This window comes from Zonotrichia leucophrys, chromosome 10 (assembly GCF_028769735.1).
Source record: "Zonotrichia leucophrys gambelii isolate GWCS_2022_RI chromosome 10, RI_Zleu_2.0, whole genome shotgun sequence".
In the NCBI taxonomy this organism is placed as follows: domain Eukaryota; kingdom Metazoa; phylum Chordata; class Aves; order Passeriformes; family Passerellidae; genus Zonotrichia; species Zonotrichia leucophrys.
This window is the reverse complement of record NC_088180.1, coordinates 19,148,313-19,174,429: the sequence shown is the minus strand read 5'-3', so window position 1 is coordinate 19,174,429 and position 26,117 is coordinate 19,148,313. Positions and strand designations below refer to the sequence as shown.

Genomic DNA, 26,117 nt, shown 5'->3' with positions numbered 1-26,117 from the left:
GAAAGAATCAAGGTCTCCATTTCATCACTGTAAAACATCTCCAGGTTCTCTTGGATCAGGCTCTGAAGTTTTAGCTGGCTCCAGGGGAAGGACTGAGGGAATTTTAAGACCTCCTTGGAGCCAAGGGGAAAATCTGGCCCAGAATAACCAGTCTTACAAAACCAGGATTTCTAATTCTGAAAATTCCCATTCTGACATCAAGTCTGTTCAAACCAAAGCGAGTGGAGCTTAAAGAACTTTCAGCTGAGTTGTGCTCTGTCACCAGGAGCATTAATGCTGAATGATGACTTCATTTGCTGTGGAACATAAAAATAATCTAAAAAATGCCAAAATACTGGTGAAGGTGCTCAGATGTTTACAGCCTGCACAAAGTTCCCTGGCTGAAGTTTTTGTGAGAAGACTGGAGCAGTTGTGATCCTGAGGAGATGTGAAAGCTGCCAGAAGGTCACAGAATCCTTTAGGTTGGAAAAGATCTCTGAGATCATCAAATCCAATAACCTGCCCCAACCTGAGCTCCTCAGGGCTGTGCTGTAGAACAGTGAGCTCAGGTTCAGGCAGCAGCACCCATTTAAAAGGGATTTGTGCAGCAGCAGAGCACATGATTGCCTTAAACTGAGCTCCTTGGGGATGGAGAGGGCCTTTGCTGGTGGCAATGGCACCTCTGGTGCTCTGCAATACCCACACCTCAGCCAAAGGTGCGTGTAAGAGGAATAATGACGGATGGAAGAGGTTAAAGAAACAGAATTCCCTAAAAGGCACCCAAAGAACCAGATCTCCACCAAGAGCCAGGGCAAAGAGAGACTGGGAAAACTTCTCTTGACACAGAGGACCTTTGCTCATTTTCATGTAATTGCACCCCTCAGGGCCCAAATGGCACTTCAGGGAGAAATTCAGCTCAGCCACCAAGTCATTGCCACCAGAAGGACAGAAGCCCTCACTGAGTGAGCCCAGGCAGGTGGAGACAGCAGCAAGGAGGACCTGGCTCAGCCCAAGCCCAACAGAAGTTACAGGGACAGGCTGGAAGCAGCTGGATGGCTTCACACAGGTTTTGGACACACCAGCACCCAGAACTCACCTGAGGAGCTGGACATGACCTCCTGCTCTTCAGAGAGTGGTGTCTCCTTTTCTCCTGGTGCAACTCCCTAACCAGCAGTGCCACCTCATAAACTTTAAAAATGAAGCCAACTCCTGTTTTCTGACAGCACACCATTTGCAGCCTTTTATAAAGGACCCAAGTGGTGACACAGTTATTAAAGAGATTTCAGTCTCTTGGCTTGGAGCTGCTTTTCTCAGGGAGGACTAAATCCCACTTTTTCAAGGCTTATGGAATATTTTTGGAATATTGTTCAGGAATATTGTTCAGAGTTGGGCTCCAGCTCCAGCTCAGCTGGGGAGGGATGTGGGAGATGCAAGGAGTGTTCCACTCCAGAAATGTGATGTTGTGCCACTGAAATCCAGTCTCCTGCTCACACCTGCATCCCAGTATTTTACTGTGGCCTTCTGGTTGAATAAAAATGTTTGGATGGCATCCAGGTGCTCTCCTGCTTACCCCTCATTTTCCCTAATTGTTAAAACGCCCTTTTTGCCCATCAAAACATGTCCACACTGAAGATTTGGTTGTCCCTGTCCCAGCTGATGAGAGGAACAGCTCCCAGCCCTGCCCTGTGAGACACCCAAATCTTGGATAAACTCAATATTTAGAGCAGAAAACCAGCAGAGAGCGGGACCAGGCCAGTTCATGTGTGAGAGCTCCGAGCTGCAACTTGTGCTGGGGAGGATGTTGGGCATTGTGCTTCATTAGGAAACAAAATATAAGCTTTCCACTCCATTAGGAATGACTTTAGGAGTGAAAGCACATAAGACGACGACTCACCTCATCAACAATGCACTGCAATAACTGGAGAGGCTGCAATGGCAAGGAGAGAGGGGGAAAAAAAGTATTAGACTATATGCAATATCTTTACAGTGGAGTGGAAAGAAAAAATCATTAATGCAATAAAATATAGCAAGATTAATCAACGGCAGCAAACTCTTATCAAAACATTGATGCTCAGGATGTTCTATTATTTCTAATGGTACCTAATCTAATACAGGCAGTTAAAGGTTTGCATTTTCTTCAAAATGCAATTTGCTAAGTTTAAAACAAGGCATTCAAGCATGCAGAGGGAGCAGCCATCAGGAAAAAGAAAAGTGAATTTTTTTCTGAACTCATAAAGCTTACCATTAAAGATCCCTGGTTTTTCTGAATCTGAAAAAAGACAATATGTAATTAGCATGTCATAATCAAAATGACTCACTTGGACACATTATGATCACTGAGAGAAAATTATTGCATCGCTGGTGGCAATTTGTGGGCATGTGTTAACACAATTTACATAATGAAAATACACAAATGTTAATAGCTCGCTTCTCATTTATAGGCGAAAGTCAGCAGAATGTTAATTTCACACAACACTTTTTAGTACCCTCCAGGTTGTATTAGAATAGGAAGAAAAACCATAATCCATTTCAAAAGGCTGTTTACGATTCAGATATAAATAATGTTTTATATTGCTAGATTGTGAACACTGGGCTTAATGTTGCAATCATTGCTAATGTTATGAAGCTCACTCTTTTTAAATTAAAAACCGATTTATTTAAAATTGAAATTAAATCATAGTCAGAAATTAGAATTTTGGATTACTGCCAGGCTCTGCTCACAATCCCTTTTTTGTGAAGAAAACTTTAATTATGTGGTTGAAGTATCTACTGCTGCTCAGGAAAGCCTCTAACACTCCACTTTTCCCCAAGTTTTTTATCCAGTTTTCCTTGGACTCTGAGCAGAGCACCACCATCTACGAGATGGGGAAGTTTGGTGAACTTTGTGTTGTTTTAAGCTGAAAAGGAAGATTTCTCTCCAAGCCCTTCTGAATTTCTGGACAACCTGGGGGAGAGTTTGCAGTAACAGACCCTCCCACTGCTGCAAGAGCTGCAAAATCTCCCGACCCACATTCCCCTCGATGGGAAAGAGGAAACAAAGGCAGGATCCCAACACAAAGAATGAAACACAAAGCACAGAGCAGGCACTTTGTGTAAAACACTGAATTTTGGGGTGCTGCTCCCCCAACACTTCCCAACGCACAGAGCAGGCACTTTGTGTAAAACACTGAATTTTGGGGTGCTGCTCCCCCAACACTTCCCAATGCACCCAAAGCACAGAGCAGGCACTTTGTGTAAAACACTGAATTTTGGGGTGCTGTCCAACATTTCCATGTACCAAAGCACAGAGCAGGCACTTTGTGTAAAACACTGAATTTTGGGGTGCTGCTCTCCCAACACTTCCCAATGCACCCAAAGCACAGAGCAGGCACTTTGTGTAAAACACTGAATTTTGGGGTGCTGCTCCCCCAACACTTCCCAACACACCCCATTTCTCATAGCTGGGGTAATCAATCACCTGTTTTTCCCCAACACACACGAAGTCGTTGGCAACCCAACGCAATCCTGATGCAAACAGAACAGGATGCTCAGTGAAAATGTTCTTTTCTAACCCCCTTCCATTCCATCCTCTCCCTCCCTGCTGCCAGGATGATGATTGTTTGGGCTCCCAGCAGCTTTGGGAGCTCTTTCCCCTTTCAGGATTCCCCAGGAACACTTTTCCAGAATAAATGGGACAGAGAGGAGGGTGAAGACCAGCACCAAGGAAATAGCTGCTGTTACACACCTCAACTCTCTTATTACTGTACCAGCAGCACACAAACATGAAGTTCCTGAGTATAATTCTGTTTTTTCCAAGGAGAAAATACAATAATAAATAGGCAGAAGCAGCTCATTATATTTTTTAATCGTCAATCTCCATCTACTACAATTCAACAGAATAAATCTGCTGGTTTTGCTAATAAGCGAAATATTCCGTGGCTATAAAACCCCCTTTTTTTTCCCCCTACTTCACTTCCAGATGTTAAATGACAAAATAGACCGAGCTTATTCAATAGGGATGATTTGGAGCTTCTTTACATTAGAGCACAGGAACAGTTTTTAGCCAAACAGATCATCAGTCACATTTCCTTCCTGGAAAAATAGCTCTTGTCACGGAAAGGAATCGAGGTGGGGTCACACGGAGCGGCCCCAACACGGGGATGATTACATCCAATTTCAGAGCAAGATTTAAAATATCATTTCTAATAAAAGCACTCGGCCCTCCTAATGAAAAATCAAGCAACACAAATCCAAGTGTTAGGGAATTCTCCCCGTGACACCGGCGGAGCCCGGCCCAGCTCCCACACACGTCGTTACCAGCCTTTATTACACAATTCTGATGGCAACAAATTATTTGGAGATCATCTTCATAAATTTTGCATTGAGGTGGCTGTGCCACTACCTGGAATTGATTCAAAACGCTTAAGACACTCAATTACTTTTTAACACTGTTACCCGCTGTAACGACATCGCCGCCGCTTCCCTCGCATCTGATGATGCAACATCATTGTAATTGATTCATTTTCTCAATTAAATAAAGCTCCTGTGCTCTCCTCTCTGCAATGCCACCGAGACTCCCCGGCTAGATGGATTACCTCTTCTCCCTGCCTTGGATAAATGGCTGGCGAGGCCACGCTCTGCTCCTCCCTTCCCTCCGCAAGGCTGCAGCCGTATTTTTCAACTCGGGAGCGGGGCTGAACTTTGCTGTGTTTATATTAGGCAGATTTTTCACTGCTAGAACCACGTTGTTTACCTTTTTCCCATCACAGGGCAGCTTCAAGCACTGCTCAAACCACGTTGTTTACCTTTTTCCCAGCTCCCATTACGGGGCAGCTTCAGCCACCATAAACCAAAGCCGAGCGCCGACAACTTTACGGCCGAGGCTTCTCCTCATGCCCACAGTTCAGGGAAAAGGGGAGCAGCAGCTTTCCTGAGCACTAACAGCTGCTTTGAAAGGGCTCCTCAGAAAATGCTGTCCCGTTGTTGTCCCCTCCCCTAAGCCCCAGGATTTCATGCCATACTGGAGGATGAGGGGTTTTGGAGGCAGGTTCACCTTGAGGGATCCCAGCACAGCGGCTGCAGCTAAAAGTTGGAAAATTTGGGGTGTTCCTAACCCTCATGATGCCTAAAAAAACTCGGGGATTGAGGAGATTGTTGTGTTTTCATGTTCTCCATGAAGAATTTTAAACAGGGAAATGGTAGCAGTGATGCAAAAAGCCCAGAGTGAAAGGAAGGCAGAAAAAAAAAGCGGGACAGGTTTTGAGAGCATCAAGGAACGATTTGGTGTCCTTGTGAGAACATCCGGTGTCCAACTCTGGGATCAGCCAGCTCCAGAAGGACATGGAGCTGCTGCAGCAATCCCAGAGGAGGCCATGGAGGTGCTCCAAGGGTGGAGCTCCTCTGGAGCCAGGCTGGGAGAGCTGGGAATGTTCCCCTGGAGAAGGGAAGGATTCAGGGAGAGCTCAGAGCCCCTGAAGGGGCTCCAGGAGAGCTGGAGAGGGGACAAGGATGGAGGGACAGCACACAGGGAATGGCTCCCACTGCCACAGGGCAGGGATGGATATTGGGACATTGGGAATTAGGAATTCCCAGAGCAGCTGGGGCTGCCCCTGGAATGTTCCAGGTGAGGCTGGACAGGGCTGGAGCACCCAGGGATGGTGGAAGGGGTCCCTGCCATGGCAGGGGAGGAACCAGCTGAACTTTAAGATCCTTTCCCAACTAAAGCATTCCAAGATTCCACGATCATTCCCCCTCAGAAAAGTCACTTTCAGCCTCTCAGCACCAAGACTCCCCCTCAGCATCTCTGAGCCCTGCCCTGCTCATCACCAGCACCTCCTGCCCACAAGCTCCTCCAACCTTTCCAAAAGCCACTGAAACAGTCTGAACTTGCAGAAATAGCTTCCCTATTTGGTATCTTTGAACCTGCCTTGTATTTTCAGTGGATTTACCTACTGCATGTGACAGCTCATGATTTGCAGGAACAGGGAAATGATCAATAGATCTGTCCCATTACCAGAGTACTCCTCAGGCCACGGAACACCAGTGGAACCTGGACAATCCACTCCAGAAAGCACCATCTCCAAAAAGCACTTCTTATTTCCCCCTCAAGATTGGTTAAAAATGCCAAAGTTTGTCTCCTGCTTCATCTCCTCTTTAATGAATGCCTCTGGTTATGGAAGGCAACTTCTGACAGACCATCAGGTTATTTTTCTGTCTCCATGGAGATCCTGGGCCGGGAGGTGGCTGAGGAGACCTCTCCCATCCCTCTCCCATTGCAGGCACCAGCACAATCACGGAAACTCAAATGAATCCACCCCGGGTAACTTGGAGGAGGCGCCAGCTACAGCTTTAATTTTCGCTTTTACTCCCTGGAATTAGGACTTGCCCTGGAGCTCTTGTTTGAGAGATTTGCAGGTGACCCAGGGTTAGATCTTCCCATAGCAGTTAGCAAATTTTCTCTTTACATATATACTGCTTTTCAAGCTCCTTTTAGTGGCTTTTTTAATAGAAAAACCCATCCACCAACAAATCATACAGTTATGATTTTTAAGGGAGGCTTCACGCGACAACATTTATTTTCCTGTGGATTTTAAAAGCAGACAGAAGTTATTTTTCAACTGCACAAATGAGCAAAAGAGCAAAAACTAACATTGTGTCCTACTGACAAAAGCTTTATCTCTGCCCTGATATAAAAGGTAAAGGAATATCTAAATATTCTGGTTTCCACAGGGGCTTCACCACCATTCCACAATTCCTGTGGAATTAAAGGATGATCTTCAGATATATTTTACAATTTCTTGCAAAATTGCAATTGCTGATACATCTGCAAGAAGTCAAAGCACCAAACCAGTGAGAATGACCTCCCTAATTTGTTCCTGATATCCTAAACACCCTTCCCCATCCCCATCTGGGGATTTTGCAAATGGCAAACTTCAATCACTGTCACAAAACATTCAAAAAAAAAAAAAAAGAAGAAAATTATTTCACAATAAAAAAGACAATTCACAACAACCTTAATATTAAATATATTCTTACAATTATATTACGCTGCTTTTCCCCGAGGTCTCCAAACAAATTTATATAAAGAGATTATTTCATCCACCATTGAACTGCAGCCACTTCTCAGAGAAATCTCTTTCCCAGAGTTTAGAAACACAATTCAACAAAGTGGGCATGGAAAGCTCCACACTGTTGGAGGGATTGTGGTCACAGCAATAATTTCTACACCAGAGTAGGACCAGAACACCTGACAACAAATACCTTGGTCAGCACAAGCAGGGACAAGGAAAAACCCCAAATTTAGCAAACTGCTGTTGAAAATTTTGGAATTATTTGAGTTGGAAAAGGTCTTCAAGATGACAGAGTCCAACCATCACCCCAAACGTGTCTGCAGGCCTTGTTCCCAGCACCACAAAAAGTGGGTGAGGAGAACAAAGAATGGTCAAAACACAAAGAATGGTCAAACAGGCACCAGGCAAAGAAATGGGTTTTGTTCCACACAGATCTTGCTCGGTGCCACCCAAATAACAACAGAGAGGAACAGCAGGAGAACTTCTTGGACACCATGGGAGAGGGGAAATGAGCACAACTGAGCGAGGAGAAAATCACGGAATTCTCTGAGGGATCCAACAAAGTCCAAACCTCCAAAAATCCACAAACACCGTGGTGGGATGTGCAGGAAGGACAGGCTGAACCACCCCAGGTGATCCCTCCTGCTTCGCTGTGCTGGAGCTCTTCAGAGGAGAACCCCACCAGTCAGAAACCCAGGGAGACCCAAAGAACCTGGAAACCGAGCAAGGACACCACAGCCACCACCCCATCCAGCTCTGTGCCCATTCCACTCACAGCTGCCCTCAAATCCTGCAGCGTGAAAACCTCTCCAGGAACAAAGCAGAGGAACCATCTGAGGAGCTGAGAGCCTCCAGCAGCAGCAGGGTTGAAGAGCAGCAGATGAGTTTGCACCAGGATTGTCCCTGCAGGTCCCTTCTGGCTTGGAAATGAACAGGTAAAAATGGAGATTGCTGCAGTCTCTCACTCTTTGAACCACCTAAAAAAATTCAGATCTTCCTCTGAGGAAGGAGCTGCAAAATCAGCTGTGATCACTGCAGATGTCACAATTCCAGGGACAGCTGAAGGGGAGCAACCCAGAGCAATAAAAATTTGGGTTCATCAGGGGAGTTTTCTACCCAAGCTGAGGCACCACCATCCTCTCCTGTGTCACTGGGCTGTGCTGCACTCTCGGGAATGAACCCCAAATTTCCATGGGATTGGCAGAAGAATGGATGCTCTGGACATGAGGGAAACACCCATCTAGACCTCAAAATTATTCACTCCTCATCTGGGGCTGGGGCTCCTCACTGTGCTGAGCAACCACCACCCACAGAGGAGGAGATGATGGCCCCGCTCCTGTGGGAAGACATTGCTGGGCCTCTGGCACAGCCCAAACCCTGGGGTTGCTGTGTCCCTCCCCATGAGGCCTCCCCAGCCCTGAGGAGCAGCAAAATTGCCGAGGACTGAGAAGAACAGCTCCACTCTGAGCTCCCACAGCTGCAGCCCTGCCCAGGGAACGGGCAAAGAGCACTGGGGTTGTCCCTGGTCATCTCCTGCTCCTCATCCAGGCCAGCAGGGCCTTGCTGTGTGAGTGCTGCCCCTGCAGCCCTGAGGTGTCCTAGGCCAGGCTGGAGCACCCTGGCACAGTGAAGATGTCCCTGCCCATGGCAGGGGATGGAATGAGAGGTCCCTTCCAACCCACACCAGTCTCCAATGATGATAAAATCCCAGTAAATCCAGAATTTCCTGATGAGCCACCCCAAGCACACAAATCCCCCTGCAGCCTTCCTGCCTCAGGGAAGCTCCAATCCCAGGCTCAAGGTCCCATCCAGGCAATCCCTTCATGGGCATCACGGCAGGAATGGGATTTGGGACAGGAGTTCCCTTCCAAGCCCTCCAGGACATCTCCCATTCCACCAGCTCATGCAGGAGACCCTTCCAGGTCTGCAAAAAAACCTCTGCAGGAATTTCAGCATTTCTTGGAAAGCTGGAATGGTCTGGGTGGGAAGGGACCTTAAGGCCCACCTTGTTCCACACAAGACAGAAGAAATCCTGGAACAAATCTGCTCCCTCAGACTGCCTGGAATTCGTAGGATTAGAATTTAAAAATACACATCAGCATTTCAATATCTCAAGCCCATAATCCACTGTTCAAACATACTAAGATCATAATAAAACTTCCTATAAAATCATTACATTAAAACTTATTATAAAATTTTACTGGTTACCTCCATTTCTGCACTTGACTATATTATTTAAACATTAAATTTACATTTTAAAATATCAGGAAGATTAAGATAAATAAATAAATTTTTTCTCCTTATATTTCAGATTCCTAACAGATCCTTTTAAAATTTTTCTAAAATGTCTCAATTTTCCAAACATGAAAGCACCTCTGGAAAAATAAACTAAATTCAAATTTCACAGCAAGTTTCTAACAGGCAAATCAAATTCAAGTTCAAACTAATTTCTGGCTATGGAGAAAAAAAAAATAAAGTAAAAAGTATCTGAAGTAAATTATCAGGAATGATCAATGTGAAACCTATGCTAAGAAATTAGGAGGAGTTTAAAACAATAGCAGACGACTTCAAATATTGTCAGTGATTTCTGGAATATATTACAAAAGCAAAAAGATTTACAGAAATCTATCATATTTAAGATATTACCCAACAATTTCATTCACTATTTTGGCATTAGCATTTGAACAGTGTTTAATGTCTTTTAAATGGTTCGATGTAATGATAGATCTGGAAGACAAAACATTTCTTTCTTACCAGGAAACATGCTGTAAACAACCCTCAATTTATCCTCCCCAAAGAAATGAATGCTTAAAGGATGCCTCTGCCAATGGAAAAAACAACACTAAAATGGTTATTTCGCATCCCAACTTTAACTAAATATTTTTTCCCCTGACAAGCTGCTTCCATTTAAATGAAGCCAGGCCGAATTTGGTCAATAGTATGGATTGCAGAGAACAAAAAGAACCTTGGACCGTGCTAACGCAGGGATCAGAAAGCAGCAACTTCATTTCAAGGCAGGCAATTATTTAGCAAACTAAGATACAGCAAATAAATCCACGCTTTCCACGGCAAAGCTGCACGGGAGCTTCGGAGCTGGAATTAAATCTCACAGCAGAGAGCGCGGCGAGGGCAGGGCTGAAACCAAAGGGGGAAACACGAAATCCTGCGGAACCCCTCAGCTCCGGGGCCAGAAATAAAGGAATAACAGTGCTAATAAGGATGAGGATAATTTAAAAAGGGCACGGTGTCCTGCAGGAGGAAGGAGCCGTGTCCCAGGGCCCTGGAGCAGCAGGACCCAGCTGAGCATCCCAACGCTCCGCATTGTCCCTGCCAGGCTTTTCCAACCCCGGGATCTGGGGAAAGCACAAACCTTTCCCTACCAGGAGCAGCACAAAGCTGTTTGCTTCCACTGCTTTGTGGATTTTTATTTTTTTTTGCCTCCCTGTTAGGTTTTCTCAGGAAAGCAAAGCCACGGCAGGTCCGCAGCGAGCGCTTTCCTGGGCTGTAAAATTCCCCATTATCCACCTCTGCCTCCTTTGCTGTGGGATTTAAGGGTGCCTCCTCCTTGAGAGCAGGGATATGTCATCATTTTGTTGGGCTACCACCTCTGACAGCCTTGTCTCTCCCAGTTTGTGCTCACAGCGCTGGGAAAAGGAAGGGGGAAAAAGCTGAGAGGGGAAAAAAAAAAAAAAAATCAACTAAGACTAAATTCTTCCCTAATTTATTCCTGTTATTTCTCCCGCTGCAAAAATAAACTCTGTATATAAAAAAAGAGCCTTAAATTAAGGTCTCTTGCTCCCACTGCATTTTGAGATAAGTTATTTGAATCCCTGGCTGATCTATTTTAACAAATATCATCTCCCGCGTCCATCACTCCTCCTGTCTTTTTGATCTCCTTTTTCCTACTTATCATGTTCTTTATTTGAAACAGATTTTTAACAGATAATCTCCGCCGTTATAACAATATCTTGCTCGCATTTTATTCAAATAATTCTTAAAAACAGCTTAAAAAGCCGTTTGGAATAACATCAAGCTCTCCATCAATCAAACAGCAAAAATTCCGCTGGCGGTTGTATAAACATCAGATCAACTCCGACGTCTTCAAGGATTTCAGAGCAAACCATAAAAAACTCCATTAACTTCTGACAAAGAATGCAAATTAATCACAACATGGGGTGAAATGAAATTAAAGGCTCTTTTCTAATCAATGACAAGGCAGGATGAAATATTTGGTGCCGGGATGCTCCCGATTTTTTTTTTATTTTTATTATTATTATTTTTTTTATTTTATTATTATTATTATTTTTTTCCCCTGGCGTGGAAAAGGGGGATTCACCCGGGGTGCCTCTTTAGCCCTCCCCATCCCTACAGCGATCTGCTTACAAGTCGCCCCAGCTCCACAAAACACACTAATCATCCGAATCTCAGGTGCATCCAATTTGTTATTCACACTCTCCCGGTGCCAGGAAAAAAAAAAAAAAAAGAAAAAAAAAAAGAAAAGAAAAAAAAAAAAAAAAAAAAAAGCCTGGCGTAGACAGATGCACCGGGAACCTTAAATGACAGTTTTGGCCTCCGGAAGTGCGATCGCTACAGCAAAATCTAGTACAGCCTCCAGGTGAAATGTCTGGAGCTCCATATGGAGCAGGGAAAATTAACAACAAGATGAAAATCGCTGTAGCAGCGGGGAGTCGGAATTTAACAAAAAAAAAAAAAAAAGGGAAAAAAAGAAAAAAAGGAACGGAGGAAAAAAAAAATAAAAAAAGAGGGGAAAAAAATTTTAAAGATGAGGCAAGAGAAGTAATAAATTAATGGGGTGTGAAAACATTCAAAGCTTTACAATACCAGGGGCAGTATTTGCTCAGATTTGGGGGGGAGCAGCAGGGTGGGAAGGGGGAGCACGGGATGGGAGGGGGTGGAATGAGGGATGGGAATGTTTTTGGTGCTTTCCTTCCTTTAAAAAATAAAAAAAATCCAGGTCGTTTTAATCTAATTTATTAAGAGAAGGCCGGGATTGTATTTTTCTAAATGTAAAAGTCTGTTAAATCAGTGGTGGTGGTCCTGCAGCAGCTGAATCCTCGGCAGGCTGAGGATTTCCAATATTCCTTTGGAATATTCCCCATTGGATGAACCCTCCTTTTCCCACCCTGCTTTCTGCAAAGTTTCACCACAAGCCGAGGATATTTAGTGGGCAATTCCTTTCATTTCTCCTAAACTGCATTATCGTTGAACAAGTCATTGCCCCCACCCTGGTTTTATTGGTGGAATTTTTGTTCAGATCTCTGGTGTTCCAACATCAAATTTAATTAAATATTCAAGGGGCTGTGGCTTTTTGGGGTATCTGCTTTTCCTTCCAGTTTCAAAATAATGTAAATTAAGGTGAAACTTTTAAAGGAAAATTTAAAACTTATTTTCCTTGGGTGCCGTCCCTAAAAAGCTGGATGGGTAATGGACCAGCACCCTTGGAAAAGAGGTTTCCTTTCTTTATTTTTAATGTTTATGTAGCAAATAACTTGATTCAAGAGTATTTGTGAGCACATGCACCATTCTTATTAATTAATAGAGTGGTGCAAATAAATCCAGAATGAATTTGCCCTTAAAAACTTCATTTTGTACCCAAAGAAAATCCTATAAGCATCATTCCCTCCCATTTCCAAAGGGACTTTTACATTTTACAAAAGCACATTTCATGACCACGACAGGAAAACCAACACCAAAACAATGAAACGCACCAAAAATTCAGATATTTACTCCATTTTAAGCCTCTAGAGTTCCCTGTGCAAAGTTTTTAGAGCAGAAAAGTCACTTCTGAGCATCATTATTTGTTATTTCCCCGCTCAGATTGCTCCCTTTTGCTGTTAGAGGCTGATTATGAAGATTATATTCTGTACATTGAGACAATATTGAGATTATGAAGATTATATCTATATATTGAGACAATATTGAGATTATGAAGATTATATTCTGTATATTGAGACAATATTGAGATTATGAAGATTATATTCTGTACATAGAGACAAAAAAAATATAATAATATAATTAGAGTTAATAATTATATATTAACTCTAAACACACCTGTAAGGAACTTTACTGACGCAGCAGTTGCTCAAAGTGCTTTCAAGATAAGACTTGTAAAGATTAAATAATTACTAATAAATCAGCAAAATAAACACTTATAAAATAAAGATGTGGGAAGTCCTGCCACGAAAATATTCTACTGAAGGCCAGAAAATGAAATAATCACCCTTTAGTTTTACTGGCAGATTGCAGGATGTCCTGAATTTCCACACTGCAGTGATTTCCCCCTATAAATCTTCTTCATTTAAACTGAATTTACACACACCATTTGTCTGTGTCGTCAAAATAAAGAAAAAAAGAAAAAAAAAAAAAGACATTTTTTGCAGCTGCAGCTGGAGACAAACATCCATTTGCAGGAAATTTCAGGTGTTCTCACCCACGTGGCCACACTCTCCATTCCCACAGGGAAGCAACTTGGAGGTTTTTAGGGACAAATCTGGAACCAGGCACTGATTAACTCCATTCCCTGAATAACCCCACTGAAGTGAGGAGGAATTACTCAAGGAACGAGCAGAATCAGGCCCTTACTAGGAAAATAATGAGATTAAAACCCCCCTATTAATTATCCCCCTAACCAAAGAAGGTTTCCAAGGGTTCTCCTGCCCAGCACATGCCTAAAATACATAAATTCACATAAAATCCCTTCTGAAAAGCAGTTGCTTGAAAAGCTTAATAGCCACATTTTAAAAGTTTCACCTCCTCGACTGTTTTGCATTAAAAAATATATACAATTTCATGGACTGCTGCCTTGCCAAATATTCTTTCACAAACCCGATCTGCTTTTTAATTAGAACAGCAAAAAGCATCTTTAAACTTGGCAATCATGGTTTGCTCCCAGTTCAGGGAGACATTTTTGCCTGGAACCACATGGAATGTGCCCGTTCCAACCTCCTTCCCCGCGCTCTGACACTTCCATCAGGTTTATTTTGAATTATCCCCTCACCCCTTTGGATTTTGGGTTATAAAACACCAAAACACCACCATGGAGACCCTCAGAGAGCTCCCCACGCATGGAGGGCTCTTCAACACAAGTTTCTTTTCCAATCCTCCCCTCCAAAAACCCATTTAAAATCCAGATAAAATATTCCAAGTCTATTCTCTTAACGGTGCCAGTGAACATTTTGCAGAGGAAACAAAAAAAAAAAAGTGAAAAATCAGAATATTTCCACCCAGGCAAAACCTTCCCAAGTCTGTAAAAGTGTCAGGAGAATTTGCTTAAAACAGCTTCTAAAAATGGGAGAGGGAATGAGTCCCAGCCTATTATTCAATAACCATGTTTGTGAGGCATCTGCATAATCTAACCATGCATAAATTAGTATGTGTATTACAACAGTTATTTGCATAATAATAGCAAGTTAATAGATGCTTAAAGAGCACAGACCAACACCACCTTTAAATCAGACATGCCTCCAGGCACTGCGAGCTGTAGAGACCAAGATGCAGAGAACAGTCTTCATAAAACATATGAAAACATTAAAAAACCACATTCAAATAATTCATTTTTGTCCCTGGACACTTCACTTTTTTCCCCCCTCTCCCCGGAAAGAATAATTGGAGGAACTGCTGAACAGTTTGTTCCTGTGAATTCTAACATCCATCTCGAGATGAGAATTTCAAGTAATCGCCAAAGCCAGTTCTGGATTTGTTTTGTTCAGAGCTTGATGGGGTTTTTTAGTGTAAAAAGTGAAATATTCCGTGGTGATGCAGAGCTCAGCATCCACCCAACCACTGCCACAGAGATGGAAAGAGTTGTACCAGCAGCTTCAGAAAATACCAGTATTTACATCAAATACTAATATCAGGTTCTCTTCAAAGGAAGAATCTGAAGCTCCCTTAAGTATTCCATTCACATTCTATTTTTGAGGAGATTTTAGACCATCATACCATTATTCAAAATTGGAATTAAAAATTAAATTATAAGGAAAGGAGCAGATACACCTTCCTGCTTAAAAAAAAAAATGTTGTAAAGACTGGATTATTTTTTTATCTCCCGACAAAATCAACAAGATTAACATCATCATAATTTTCATTGTCTCCAGGGAAAGGAAACAGAGTTTGGAGAAGAGAAAAAGAGGGGGGCAAAAGAAGAAAAAAAAAAATCAATAGAGACTTCTAAATGACTCCTTCCAGCTCCCACTTTTCAATTTAACAGGACAGATTTATTTGTATGTGGCTCAAATGTTCACAATTGCTCTCTGCACCTTCATACATAGGAATGAATGTCACAGTGGCAAACAGCAGTAATGAACAATCTTACCTGAGGATATGGAAACCTCCCAAGAGCAAGCTGGGAAAGGAAATAATATTTGTCTAGTTATAGAGATTTGCATGGAGGGCACATTTCCTTCAAGTGAGAAAAGTACTCAACTCTCACGATGGTAGGAATTGGGGAAATGGCAAAAAAAGGGATTCTGCAGACACAAAGAGCTGTATTTAGAATGGGCCCCTCACAACCATCACCCCTCATTTTTCTGGGGATTTCCCTCAGTGCCACCCTTTGATGACAAAATTCGGGCATGTTTCCTTCTAGAGAGAAAAATTCTCAACTTTCACAATGGTAGAAATGGAAATGGCAAAATAGGGATTCCACAGGCACAAAGAGTTGTATTTAGAATGGGCCCCTCACAACCATCACCCCTCATTTTTCTGGGGATTTCCCTCAGTGCCACCCTTTGATGCCCAAATTCGGGCATGTTTCCTTCTAGAGTGAAAAATTCTCAACTTTCACAATGGTAGAAATGGAAAAATAGGGATTCTACAGGCACAAAGAGTTGTATTTAGAATGGGCCCCTCACAAGCAGCACCCCTCAGGATTTCTGGGTTTCTCCAGCCCTTTTACTTCCCTCAGTGCCACCCTTTGATGACAAATTAAGGCACATTTCCTTCTTAAGAGAAAAGTTATCAACTCTCACTCTGAAATTGAAAAGGCAAAAAAGGGACTCTGCAGACAAAAGGAGCTGTATTTAGAAAGGGGCCCTCACAACCCTCACCCCTCATTTCCCCAGGATTTCTGGGTTTCTCCAGCCCTTTTACTTCCCTCAGTGCCACCCTTTGATAGCCAAATTTGGGCACATTTCCTTCAGGAGAGAAAAGTTATCAACTCTCAATGATATAAATTGAAATGGCAAAAAAGGGATTCTGCAGACACAAAGAGCTGTATTTAGAATGGGCCCCTCACAACCATCACCCCTCATTTTTCTGGGGATTTCCCTCAGTGCCACCCTTTGATGCCCAAATTCGGGCATGTTTCCTTCTAGAGAGAAAAATTCTCAACTTTCACAATGGTAGAAATGGAAATGGCAAAATAGGGATTCTACAGGCACAAAGAGTTGTATTTAGAATGGGCCCCTCACAACCAGCACCCCTCAGGATTTCTGGGTTTCTCCAGCCCTTGTATTTCCCTCAGTGCCACCCTTTGATGATAAATTAAGGCACATTTCCTTCAGGAAGAGAAAAGTTCTCAACTCTCACAATGATGGAAATTGAAATGGCAATAAAGGGATTCTGCAGACACAAAGAGCTGTATTTAGAATGGGCCCTTCATAACGATCACCCCTCATTTTTTCTGGGGATTTCCCTCAGTGCCACCCTTTGATACCCAAATTCAGGCACATTTCCTTCAGGAGAGAAAACGTTTCCTTCAGTGGCAGAAATTGAAATGGCAATAAAGGGACTCTGCAGGCAAAAGGAGCTGTATTTAGAATGGGTCCCTCACAACCCTCACCCCTCATTTCCCCAGGATTTCTGGGTTTCTCCAGCCTTGTGTCTCCCTCACAAGGATGCCCAGGCTCCCCAGGAGTGGAAATGAAACCAGTTCAGCCTCAGCAGGGAGGCCAAGGCGCTGCCCTTCGCTGATAATTATCTGTGATGAGCAGGCAGCTCTCAACTCCCAAAGTCCTCCCTTAACTGGCTCAGGGTAAAATCTGGGTTACAGAGCTGAGCTTGGTGTCCCTGTGGGTGACAAACCTGAGTGGGATGTGGGGAGAGCCCACAGAGAAACCTCATCCTTCCTCCACATCCACCTTTCCAGGATATCAACCCCATTTGCTGCCCCTGCTGCTTTATAAATTAATTCAGACATTGCAGTGCAGTCCCAAAATCAACATTTTCATGGATATTGTCTAAAAATATTCTACTGGCCATAACTAATAAACATTCCAAGAGAAATTCCTTGTACTAGGCAGGTTCTCCCACTCTCCAGCCCCAGGAGAGCTCAGCCTTTGGCCTGGGAGCCTCAGCAAAAACAGCAAATTCCTGTCAGATCCTTGGGGGAGACATCACAAACCCAGAGTGGGGCCCAGAGCCTCTGGGTGAGACAGATGAAACAATTTATTGGGTGCTACTGCTAAATGAAGCTTTCACAATATTGAGAATTCAAAACTCTTGTCCAGGGGAGGCCTCAGAGCTGCTGCAGGGCTGGAGCCAGGCTGGGAGAGCTGGGAATGTTCACCAGGAGAGGAGAAGGATCCAGGGAGAGCCCAGAGACCCTAAAGGAGAGCTGGAGAGAGACTGGGGACAAGGCATGGAGGGACAGGACACAGGGAATGGCTCCAGAGTGGGAAAGCAGAGATTTAGATGGATATTGGGAAGGAATTGCTCCCTGTGAGGGCGGGCAGGCCCTGGCACAGGGGCCCAGAGCAGCTGGGGCTGCCCCTGGATCCCTGGGCCAGGCCCAGTGCCCAGGCCCAGTGCCCCTGGATCCCTGGGCCAGGCCCAGTGCCCAGGCCCAGTGCCCAAGGCCAGGCTGGACACTGGGGCTGGGAGCAGCCTGGGACAGTGGGAGGTGTCCCTGCCCAGATGATCCTGAAGGTCCCTTTCATCCCAAAGCATTTTGGAATTCCCTGAGCATTCCCATCTCAGCAAAGCCACTTGGGTCACCCTCATGGTAGGCCCTGAAAAATGCTGCTACAGAGTTCAACAAAGACCCTTCATTTTCTGTTGTGGGGCTACCAAAACCCATCCTTTACCACCTTCTCCTCTTTTGGGAGCTCCACACTCCTGCCCCAAGCAGAAATCTGAGATCCTGAGCAGCTGTGCTGTTGGGACAGAAATAAACCCATCAATGCCCAACAGAAGCAGAGCAAGTTCTGATTTTTCACTCAAGAACAGTGAAACACTCCAGACAGAACCCGCAGATAATGATGGCTCTGTGCACAGAGCATCTTTCTGCAGATGTTATTTAAGAAAAACAATCCCTGCCTCGAAGACGACTCCAAACAAAGCATTTCCATTCCCACTGACCACCCCAGGCTCAGCAGTGACTCCAGGGCAGCAGAAAAACTGGGGAAAAGAACCAGACACAAACACAGGGTGAATAAATGAGCACTGAAGGGCCCCAAAAAGCACCAGCAACAAGTTCTTTGGGGGGGTGTTAAAAAATAAACATTTCTCAGTGAAGCTGAGAGCTGGAACACACAGGGCCAGCTCCTGTGCCACCTCTGCATCCCCTGCACCACCACTGCATCCATCTGCTCACAATTCCTCCCCGCAACATTGTCAAGGTATTATAAATTAAGAAACTTAGCAAAGAGTCTGTAATCTTCCCCGAAATAGCCTGCAGATATGTCACTGTACTAAATGTGTTTCAGATTTAATGAAGCTTTAATGTCCTTTTTAATTTTGCCTGTTTCTGTATCACCAGGGGTCGAGCGAGGCAATCAGCACTCGAGAGGGTGGTTTGGTTTAAAACTAGGAAAAACTCATTTGCTTATGAGTTGCACTGTATTTTCTTAATTAAATTTACTAAGTAAAACGGTTTAAGTTCAGCCAACCAGTGACCTCTGGGTGTAGATTTAGATTTATAAAAAGTGTCACAGTTAAAGTAAGATTAAAAAAAACCAAAACAACAAACCAAACAACAAACAGATGAGAGATTCACTAAAGGGATTTTCAAATTATCATTTGTCTCAAGGAAGTCACAGGAACACGAGGAACAAACCCAGTGCAGGCTGGAAAAACCAAAATTTACCAAATTAACACACTGTCCAAAACTTCTCTGCATTTAAAGGATGAAACTCCAGAACCTGCAACTCTTTTAAGGTATTTTAACAAAAATACAACATTTCAACTTAAATTAGGTGGGTTTGGGAATTGATCAGGGTTTTATGTCTGGACATTGAGGAGGGAATGCCAGAAATCCAGGGAGCTGCTTCCCATTTCCCCATGGATCCCTTCCCAATGGTTGGATTTGATGATCTTGAGCACTTTTCCTACACAATAACTGTGAAAAACTTTCATTTTCAAAAGTGACCCCCAGTGGCAGAATGGTAAGGAAAGAAATGAGAGGGGGATCAATCACCCACAATTATGCCAGGAAAACCCTTTCTCGCCCCATTTCACCCCAGAGCAGCTCCATGGAGGAGATTTTTGGGGTGTGGGTGGGTGTTTTTTAGAACAATTACTTTTTCAAACACAGAGGCAGCTCAGGAGAGCAATTAAAGCAGCTCAGGGAGGTTCTGGCCTGAGAAAGAGCTCGGCCAGGGATGGATGGGTGGGATGCACCAGCAGATTTCAAACCAGAACTTGATAAACTGAGAAATAATCCCAGATTATGGAATAACAGAGGTGCAGTGGGCATGTGTGCACTGACTTATACCAAACTATCAAAAAGTTTTGATTTTTAAAAATCAAAATTTCAAGGGGTTAAGTGTTGATTCAGGAAGAACCTCTGGGGGCTGGAAAGCAACTAAAACCTGCTCTCAAACACTCTTAAGGTGCAGATAATGAACCCAAAATTCAAATCACTTGTTGAAATAATGCAATTTGTCATTGCAGAACTGAAGAGGGAAATCAGAAATCCCCCCTTACACATCACTTCCTCCAGCTCGCTTCTTCCTTGCCTGCTGCACATTGGGAATAAAATTACAGCAGCAGCTCTGTCTGGATCCTGCCTGCAAAGCGGCTCAGGGAAGGAAGTTCAAAACATATTTTTAGGACACTCAGGCAATAAAGTTTCCCACTTAGATTATTGTCGATGTTGTGCAAGTTGTTTTTTAATTTACAGTTACACTGGAGAGCAGGGGATGCTTTTATTCTTAATTTAGGCACATTCCATGTTTCTCAGCATAACTGCAAATTGAAAATAAGCGCTGGCAATATCGCCAGTGATGGAGCTGAAGGAGGACTTTATAGTCTGAAATGTTCTAAAATTTGTTCTTAATTACCTCGTGCACATTTTACACAATTAAATTTCCATCCCAGGATTTTGCATTTAGATTGTGCACTGCAGTTAAACCCTCATTTTCTGGAAAAGCAGCCGCCACTCTGCTGCACTCAAACTTTCAAAAGCAGACTTAACTACTGGATAACACAAAATTCCCCAGGTGAAATTCCACTCCAAGACCAATTTATGCATTCCTAGATAGATGGGCTTCAAATCACCTGAAACTCTGCAGGGTACGGACCCTAATAAATATTAAATACCTCAAAAAACTCCTCCAAGATTTTTCTTCTCCTCCTCATATCAATTCTGCTGTCCTCTTATTGCAGAGGGTTTTTTAAAAGAAAAAAAAAAAAAATCCAAAAGGATATAACAGCAATTTAGCAGAGTTAAAGTGCTTCTGAGGTTAAACTGACAACAAAGAGGAACAGAAACACAAAGCATCTTGAAGTAGGGTTTCAATTAAATGTGCAGGATTTAGTAATGCAGGGCCCCGACAAAAAAAAAAAAAAGAAAAAAAAAAGAAAAAAAAAAAAAGAGTTACAAATTAATTTAATCTTCTGCCTATAGTTTGCAGCTGCACTCCAAAGTGTCTGGGGCTTAAGAACAAAGCCTTGCAAGGCCTGGGAGTGAGGAAAGCTTCAATTTTTAATGTATAAGGCCATTAGCTGATAACTTGTGGAATCTGCGACCCCTGCGGAGGGGCAGGGGAGACGGATGAAGTGACAGATTTGTTGTTGGTGGCCAGGGCTGTGAGGGGGGAAGGTTATTACCAGCACCAGAAAAATGCCCTAATAACCTTTGGGACATTCCTTGGCTTGAGCAGATGAGTTCCAGCTCCATCTCGGAGTAAAAAAAAAAAAAATATTAAAAATCAAAGCTTAATTCGCCTTAATTAAAGATAATTAGTTTCACTTTGATTTCTTTTAAATATGAACTACAGCAAATGCACTGCCAGCTCAAGGCTGTGCAGACAATCAGGGTTAAATTGCACATTTCTGCCTGGCCACAAATCCTGGATATTAGCAGCCTTTTACTGCTGCATCTTCAAAGGTGACACCGGGAATGGCAGCGCCTTTCCGAAGGGACAAAGGTGGGCCAGGGCTTTCCAGGGAAATTGCCACCAGCAAAATCCCCACAAGTGCTCCAGGAGGGTTAATTTGATTCCTTGCTCCAGCAGAGGGGCCTCCTGCCTGGCTGTTTGCTGGGTTTAAATTCGGTACAAAAAGGGAGGAATGGGTTCAGTGTGGCTGTGCTGGTGGAAATGCAGCTCAGCTTCTGCTCTCCCCCAGCTCTGCTGGAGTGAGGGCTCACCTGCCAGGACAGGCCATTAAATCATGGGAAAAAACCTCATTTTTGACTCTTCAAAAGTAGAAACAACGACAGAGTAAGAATAGGAAGCGATACATGGAGTGATGGAATCCTGGAATGGTTTGGTGGGTGGGATTCTAAAGATGCTCTAATCCATCCTACCATGGCAGGGACACCTTCCACCATCCCAGGTGCTCCAAGCCAGCCTGGGACACTCCAGGGATCCAGGGGCAGCCACAGCTTCTGTGCCAGGGCCTCACACATAAAAATTCACATAACCTATTCTGTTCTATACATTAAATAACCTTACAGATAAAACCCACCATCCCAAACACCCAGAGCCGATGCCGTGCCTTAATTGTGCCCTCACCCCTCAGCCTGGGTGGAGAACTGGATTATTTATTTCCCTGCCCACAGCGGCCTAGGAGCAATTGCTGAGCAACAATGATCCATCGAGGTCTCAACCCGCGCAAACTGTACCTAAACTTCCACTTTATTGCAGCTTAGTTCACAATCTTCACCTAATATAGGGTTACATCCCAGAGCAGCAGGCGGATAAATCATCCTGGAATATTACTCTGGCTAAGTTTAGCTGGGAGTGGAGCATATGTGCTTCCGAGTCACTGAAGCACAGGCCCATAAAATACACTAATTACTGCAAGTTCTGGTCACTGCGTGATTGATAGCGCTCTGCCAGGCAACTTCCCCGGCTGCAGCCCGAGCGAGGGCCTCCCCAGCACACTGCAATCATTAATTCATGGCCCAACCCTCGGGCACTGCTCCCTACACTCCCACCCCACCAGCGGCAGCCTGGACAGGCAGGGAAGGGGAGAGGAAGAGGAGGGGAAGAGGAGGGGAAGAAGAGAGGGAAAAGAGAGGAAAAAGAGAGGAAAAGAGAGAGAGAAAAGAGCAAGAAGAAGAAGCGAAGAGAGAGCAAAGAAGAGAGGAAAAAGAGGAAAAAGAGAGGAAAAAGAGAGGAAAAAGAAGAGAGGAAAAAGAAGAGAGGAAGAAGAAGAGAGGAAGAAGAAGAGAGGAAGAAGAAGAGAGGAAGAAGAAGAGAGGAAAAAGAGAGGAAAAAGAGAGGAAAAAGAGAGGAAAAAGAGAGGGAAAAGAGAGGAAAAAGAGAGGAAAAAGAGAGGAAAAAGAGAGGAAAAAGAGAGGAAAAAGAGAGGAAAAAGAGAGGAAAAGAAAGAGGAAAAGAGAGGGAAAAGAGAGGAAAAAGAGAGGAAAAAGAGAGGAAAAGAGAGGAAAAGAGAGGAAAAAGAGAGAAAAAGAGAGGAAAAAGAGAGGAAAAAGAGAGGAAAAAGAGAGGAAAAGAGAGAGGAAAAAGAGAGGAAAAGAAGAGAGGAAAAGAAGAGAGGAAGAAGAAGAGAGGAAGAAGAAGAGAGGAAGAAGAAGAGAGGAAGAAGAGAGCAAAAAGAGAGGAAAAGGAAGAGGAAAAAGAGAGGAAAAAGAGAGAGAGGAAAAAGAGCAAGAAGAGAGAGGAAAAAGAGAGGGAAAAAGAGAGGGAAAAAGAGAGGGAAAAAGAGAGGGAAAAAGAGAGGGAAAAAGAGAGGGAAAAAGAGAGGAAAAAGAGAGGAAAAAGAGAGGAAAAAGAGAGGGAAAAAGAGAGGGAAAAAGAGAGGGAAAAAGAGAGGGAAAAAGAGGAAAAAGAGGAAAAAGAGAGGAAGAAGAGAGGAAGAAGAAGAGAGGAAGAAGAAGAGAGGAAGAAGAGAGCAAAAAGAGAGGAAAAAGAGAGAGAGGAAAAAGAGCAAGAAGAAGAGAGGGAAAAAGAGAGGGAAAAAGAGAGGGAAAAGAAAAAGTTAAAACAAAGAGGAAAAACAAAGAGGAAAAACAAAGAGAGGAAGAAGAGAGGAAAGAGGGAGGAAAGAGGGAGGAAAAAGAGAGGAAAAAGAGAGGAAAAAGAGAGGAAAAAGAGAGGAAAAGGAGAGGAAAAAGAAAGAGAGGAAAAAGAGAGGAAAAAGAAAGAGAGGAAAAAGAGAAGATCCTGCACATCTGGCTCAGGAGAAACCTCTGGGAGGGAGGGAGGGAGAGGAAAGCTGGGAAGGTGCAAAACCAGAGGAGGGAATGCAAATGAAAGGAGTTTTACCCATAAAATCCAGCCTGCACGTGGGATTGATGAGCAGCCACTAACAACACTAAAATAAACTCCAAATATCTCGTGGTGATCACTGAGCTGCTGGGGCACAGCTTTTAAATCAGCAAAGGAACTGGGAAATGCTTTGTTTGTAAAGTCCTGTGTTTACATCACTCTTTTTGTCTGTCCCCACCCCGGTGGGTGATGGAGGTGGGAGAGGAACAGCAGGAGCGGGCTCTGCTTGGAGAAATCACCCCAAACAGCTCCAGGCAGTGCAATAACCAAAACACAGGGCAGCTTTCCTGCCTGAGAAGGAGTTTGTGAAGTGCATCATTCCACGTGCAATGGCTGAGACTCCATAAATATTCCTCAATAAGGAGGATTCAGGCTGCTGAGTGGGGAAGATCCTTGTGCCTGGCTGAGCACGAGGAGCTGCCACCAAGTCACCAACATCCCAGCACCAGGGTCCCTAACACCTGGCAGCAGCCCTGCCATAACATCAACAACAAAACGCTTTTTTACATCCTTGTTTTCCTTAGTCCTGAAGGGAAGGCGTTACCTTTCCCCACCTCGAGGCTGTTTCTCACGGACCACTACAAAAATTAGGCTGTACCACCAAGATTTGGGGGTCAGATTCTTCCTTCACCACCTCAAACCACAGAATCCCTTATGCTGGAGAAGACCTGGAAGTGTGGGATCTCAGCCCCTCAGGACTGAGGTGTCACCGAGAGCACCCTTGGGGGGCTCGGGAGTCCTGGAATGTTCCAGAAGTGTCTGGTGGCTGCACTTTGATCCTACACAGGAGACGACACCTGTATGAGGACAGGAGGGTTTCACCGGGGTGAATGGTGAAGGGATCAGTTAATTAGAGAGTGAGACACAGGGTTTAGGATTTCTGTACAGGGGGGTTTAGAGAAGTAAGATGGAGGAATTGGGGCGTGTCCTGTCCTTCTTCTTCTTCTTCTTCTCCTCCATCTTCTGTGGTGATGGTGGCACTTTGGGATTGGTCATTACTGAAAGTGCACCGGGCAATAAGAATAAATGGTATTGGGGAAAAATGATAAATATTGTACACGTAACCATGGGTATAAAGATAGGTGACCGCCCGGAGGGCAGGACAGTGTGCTCATGGCTGGCTGCTGAGCAGAGCTCTGTCGGGCCGAAAGAAAATCTTTTAGATAAACAATTAATAAACATAAAAACCGAAAGAAGAACTGAAGCCTCTTCTCGTCCTTTGATACGCGGCTGCCCCAAGGCCACCCCGGGCCTTTCCAGGCCCTTCAAACAGCCAAAAACCGACATGGAAGAGCAGCAAGTGCAGCTATGGCAGCACCAGCCCCTGTCCCTGAGCACCACAGGCGCTGCCCTGGCCCAGGGGAGGGGTGCCTTGAGCAGAGAGCACCCCCAGAGCCCCAAAACCCTGCAGAGCCCCCTCAGAGCCCCAAAACCCTGCAGAGCCCCCTCAGGTGGGCTCACAGCACTGACCCGGCGCCACTCTCACCGCCGGGTTGCTGAGATGTAACCGATCCCACGCCTCAGGAGGAGATCTGAAACCTCCCCTCCTTGACAGAGTCTTGACTCCAATTTTATGCAGCCAAACATCCTCGAGACTGAAGAGCCTTTAGAGAACCAGCTCCGAGCACAGCTGCTTTCCCTGGAGCATCCTCTGGCAGCGCCCTCCTCCTCCTCCCTGGGCGCTGAGTGAGCTCTTGTGCAGCTCCGTGTGTGCCCCCAGCCCGAGTGGGATGAAGGGTCTGGGCTCAGCTCTGCCTCAAGTACCAAGGAAGGCACATTTGTTGGGTAATTCCTGATTTTCCTACGTCTGGGAATGCACACAACCACTGAAAACGCCTGATGGCTTCTTAAGAGATTGCTAAGAACCCTTGAAAGCTCCTGCAAATACACAGCTACTGAGAATCCTGGTCACCAAACACTTACAACCCTCAGTCTGGGAGTTTTAAGAACTAACATTAAAGAACTAATATTAAGAACTAATATTAAAGAACTAATATTAAAGAACTAATATGAAGACCTAATATTAAAGAACTAATATTAAGAACTAATATATATTAAAACCGATGCACAAATTCCTTTTCTCTGTGGGAGACAACAGAGAATTTTCTCTCTAATTTTCAAAGGAGACCTGGAACACAGAGGGCAGTGGAAAGCAGAGACAGAAAGTGATACAGAAGGAGGAGCAAAAAGTCAAGCCCAGGAGCTTCTGCCTCCAAAATTTACCTGGTTTTGGGCATTAGCAAATTGCTTTCACTTCCTGAATTTAAATGTAACACCAACTCTATCTGGAGATAAAATTAAATACCACAGAATCCCAGGATGAGGTGGCTTGGGAAAGGACCTCAAAGTTCATTTCCCAAGGGCAGGGAACCTTCCAGAGCCTCCCAAGGCAGCCTTGCTGCTGCTATTAAACCCCAGGCAGATGGATTTCATCCTCCCTTGGATGTTTTAA

At 44.2% G+C, this 26,117-nt stretch overlaps 1 protein-coding gene across 1 annotated transcript in view; it reads right to left on the bottom strand.

Annotated features, from left to right (window-relative positions):
• MAP2K5 (mitogen-activated protein kinase kinase 5) overlaps positions 1-26,117 on the bottom strand; it is a 138,197-nt gene that overhangs the window by 31,165 nt on the left and 80,915 nt on the right. Inside the window, exons 17-19 of the mRNA XM_064722149.1 lie at positions 15,361-15,390; positions 2,222-2,248; positions 1,874-1,906 (exon numbers count right to left, since the gene is read on the bottom strand). Of these exons, the coding sequence (XP_064578219.1) occupies positions 1,874-1,906; positions 2,222-2,248; positions 15,361-15,390 (90 nt within the window). The remainder of the gene's footprint in view (positions 1-1,873; positions 1,907-2,221; positions 2,249-15,360; positions 15,391-26,117) is intronic.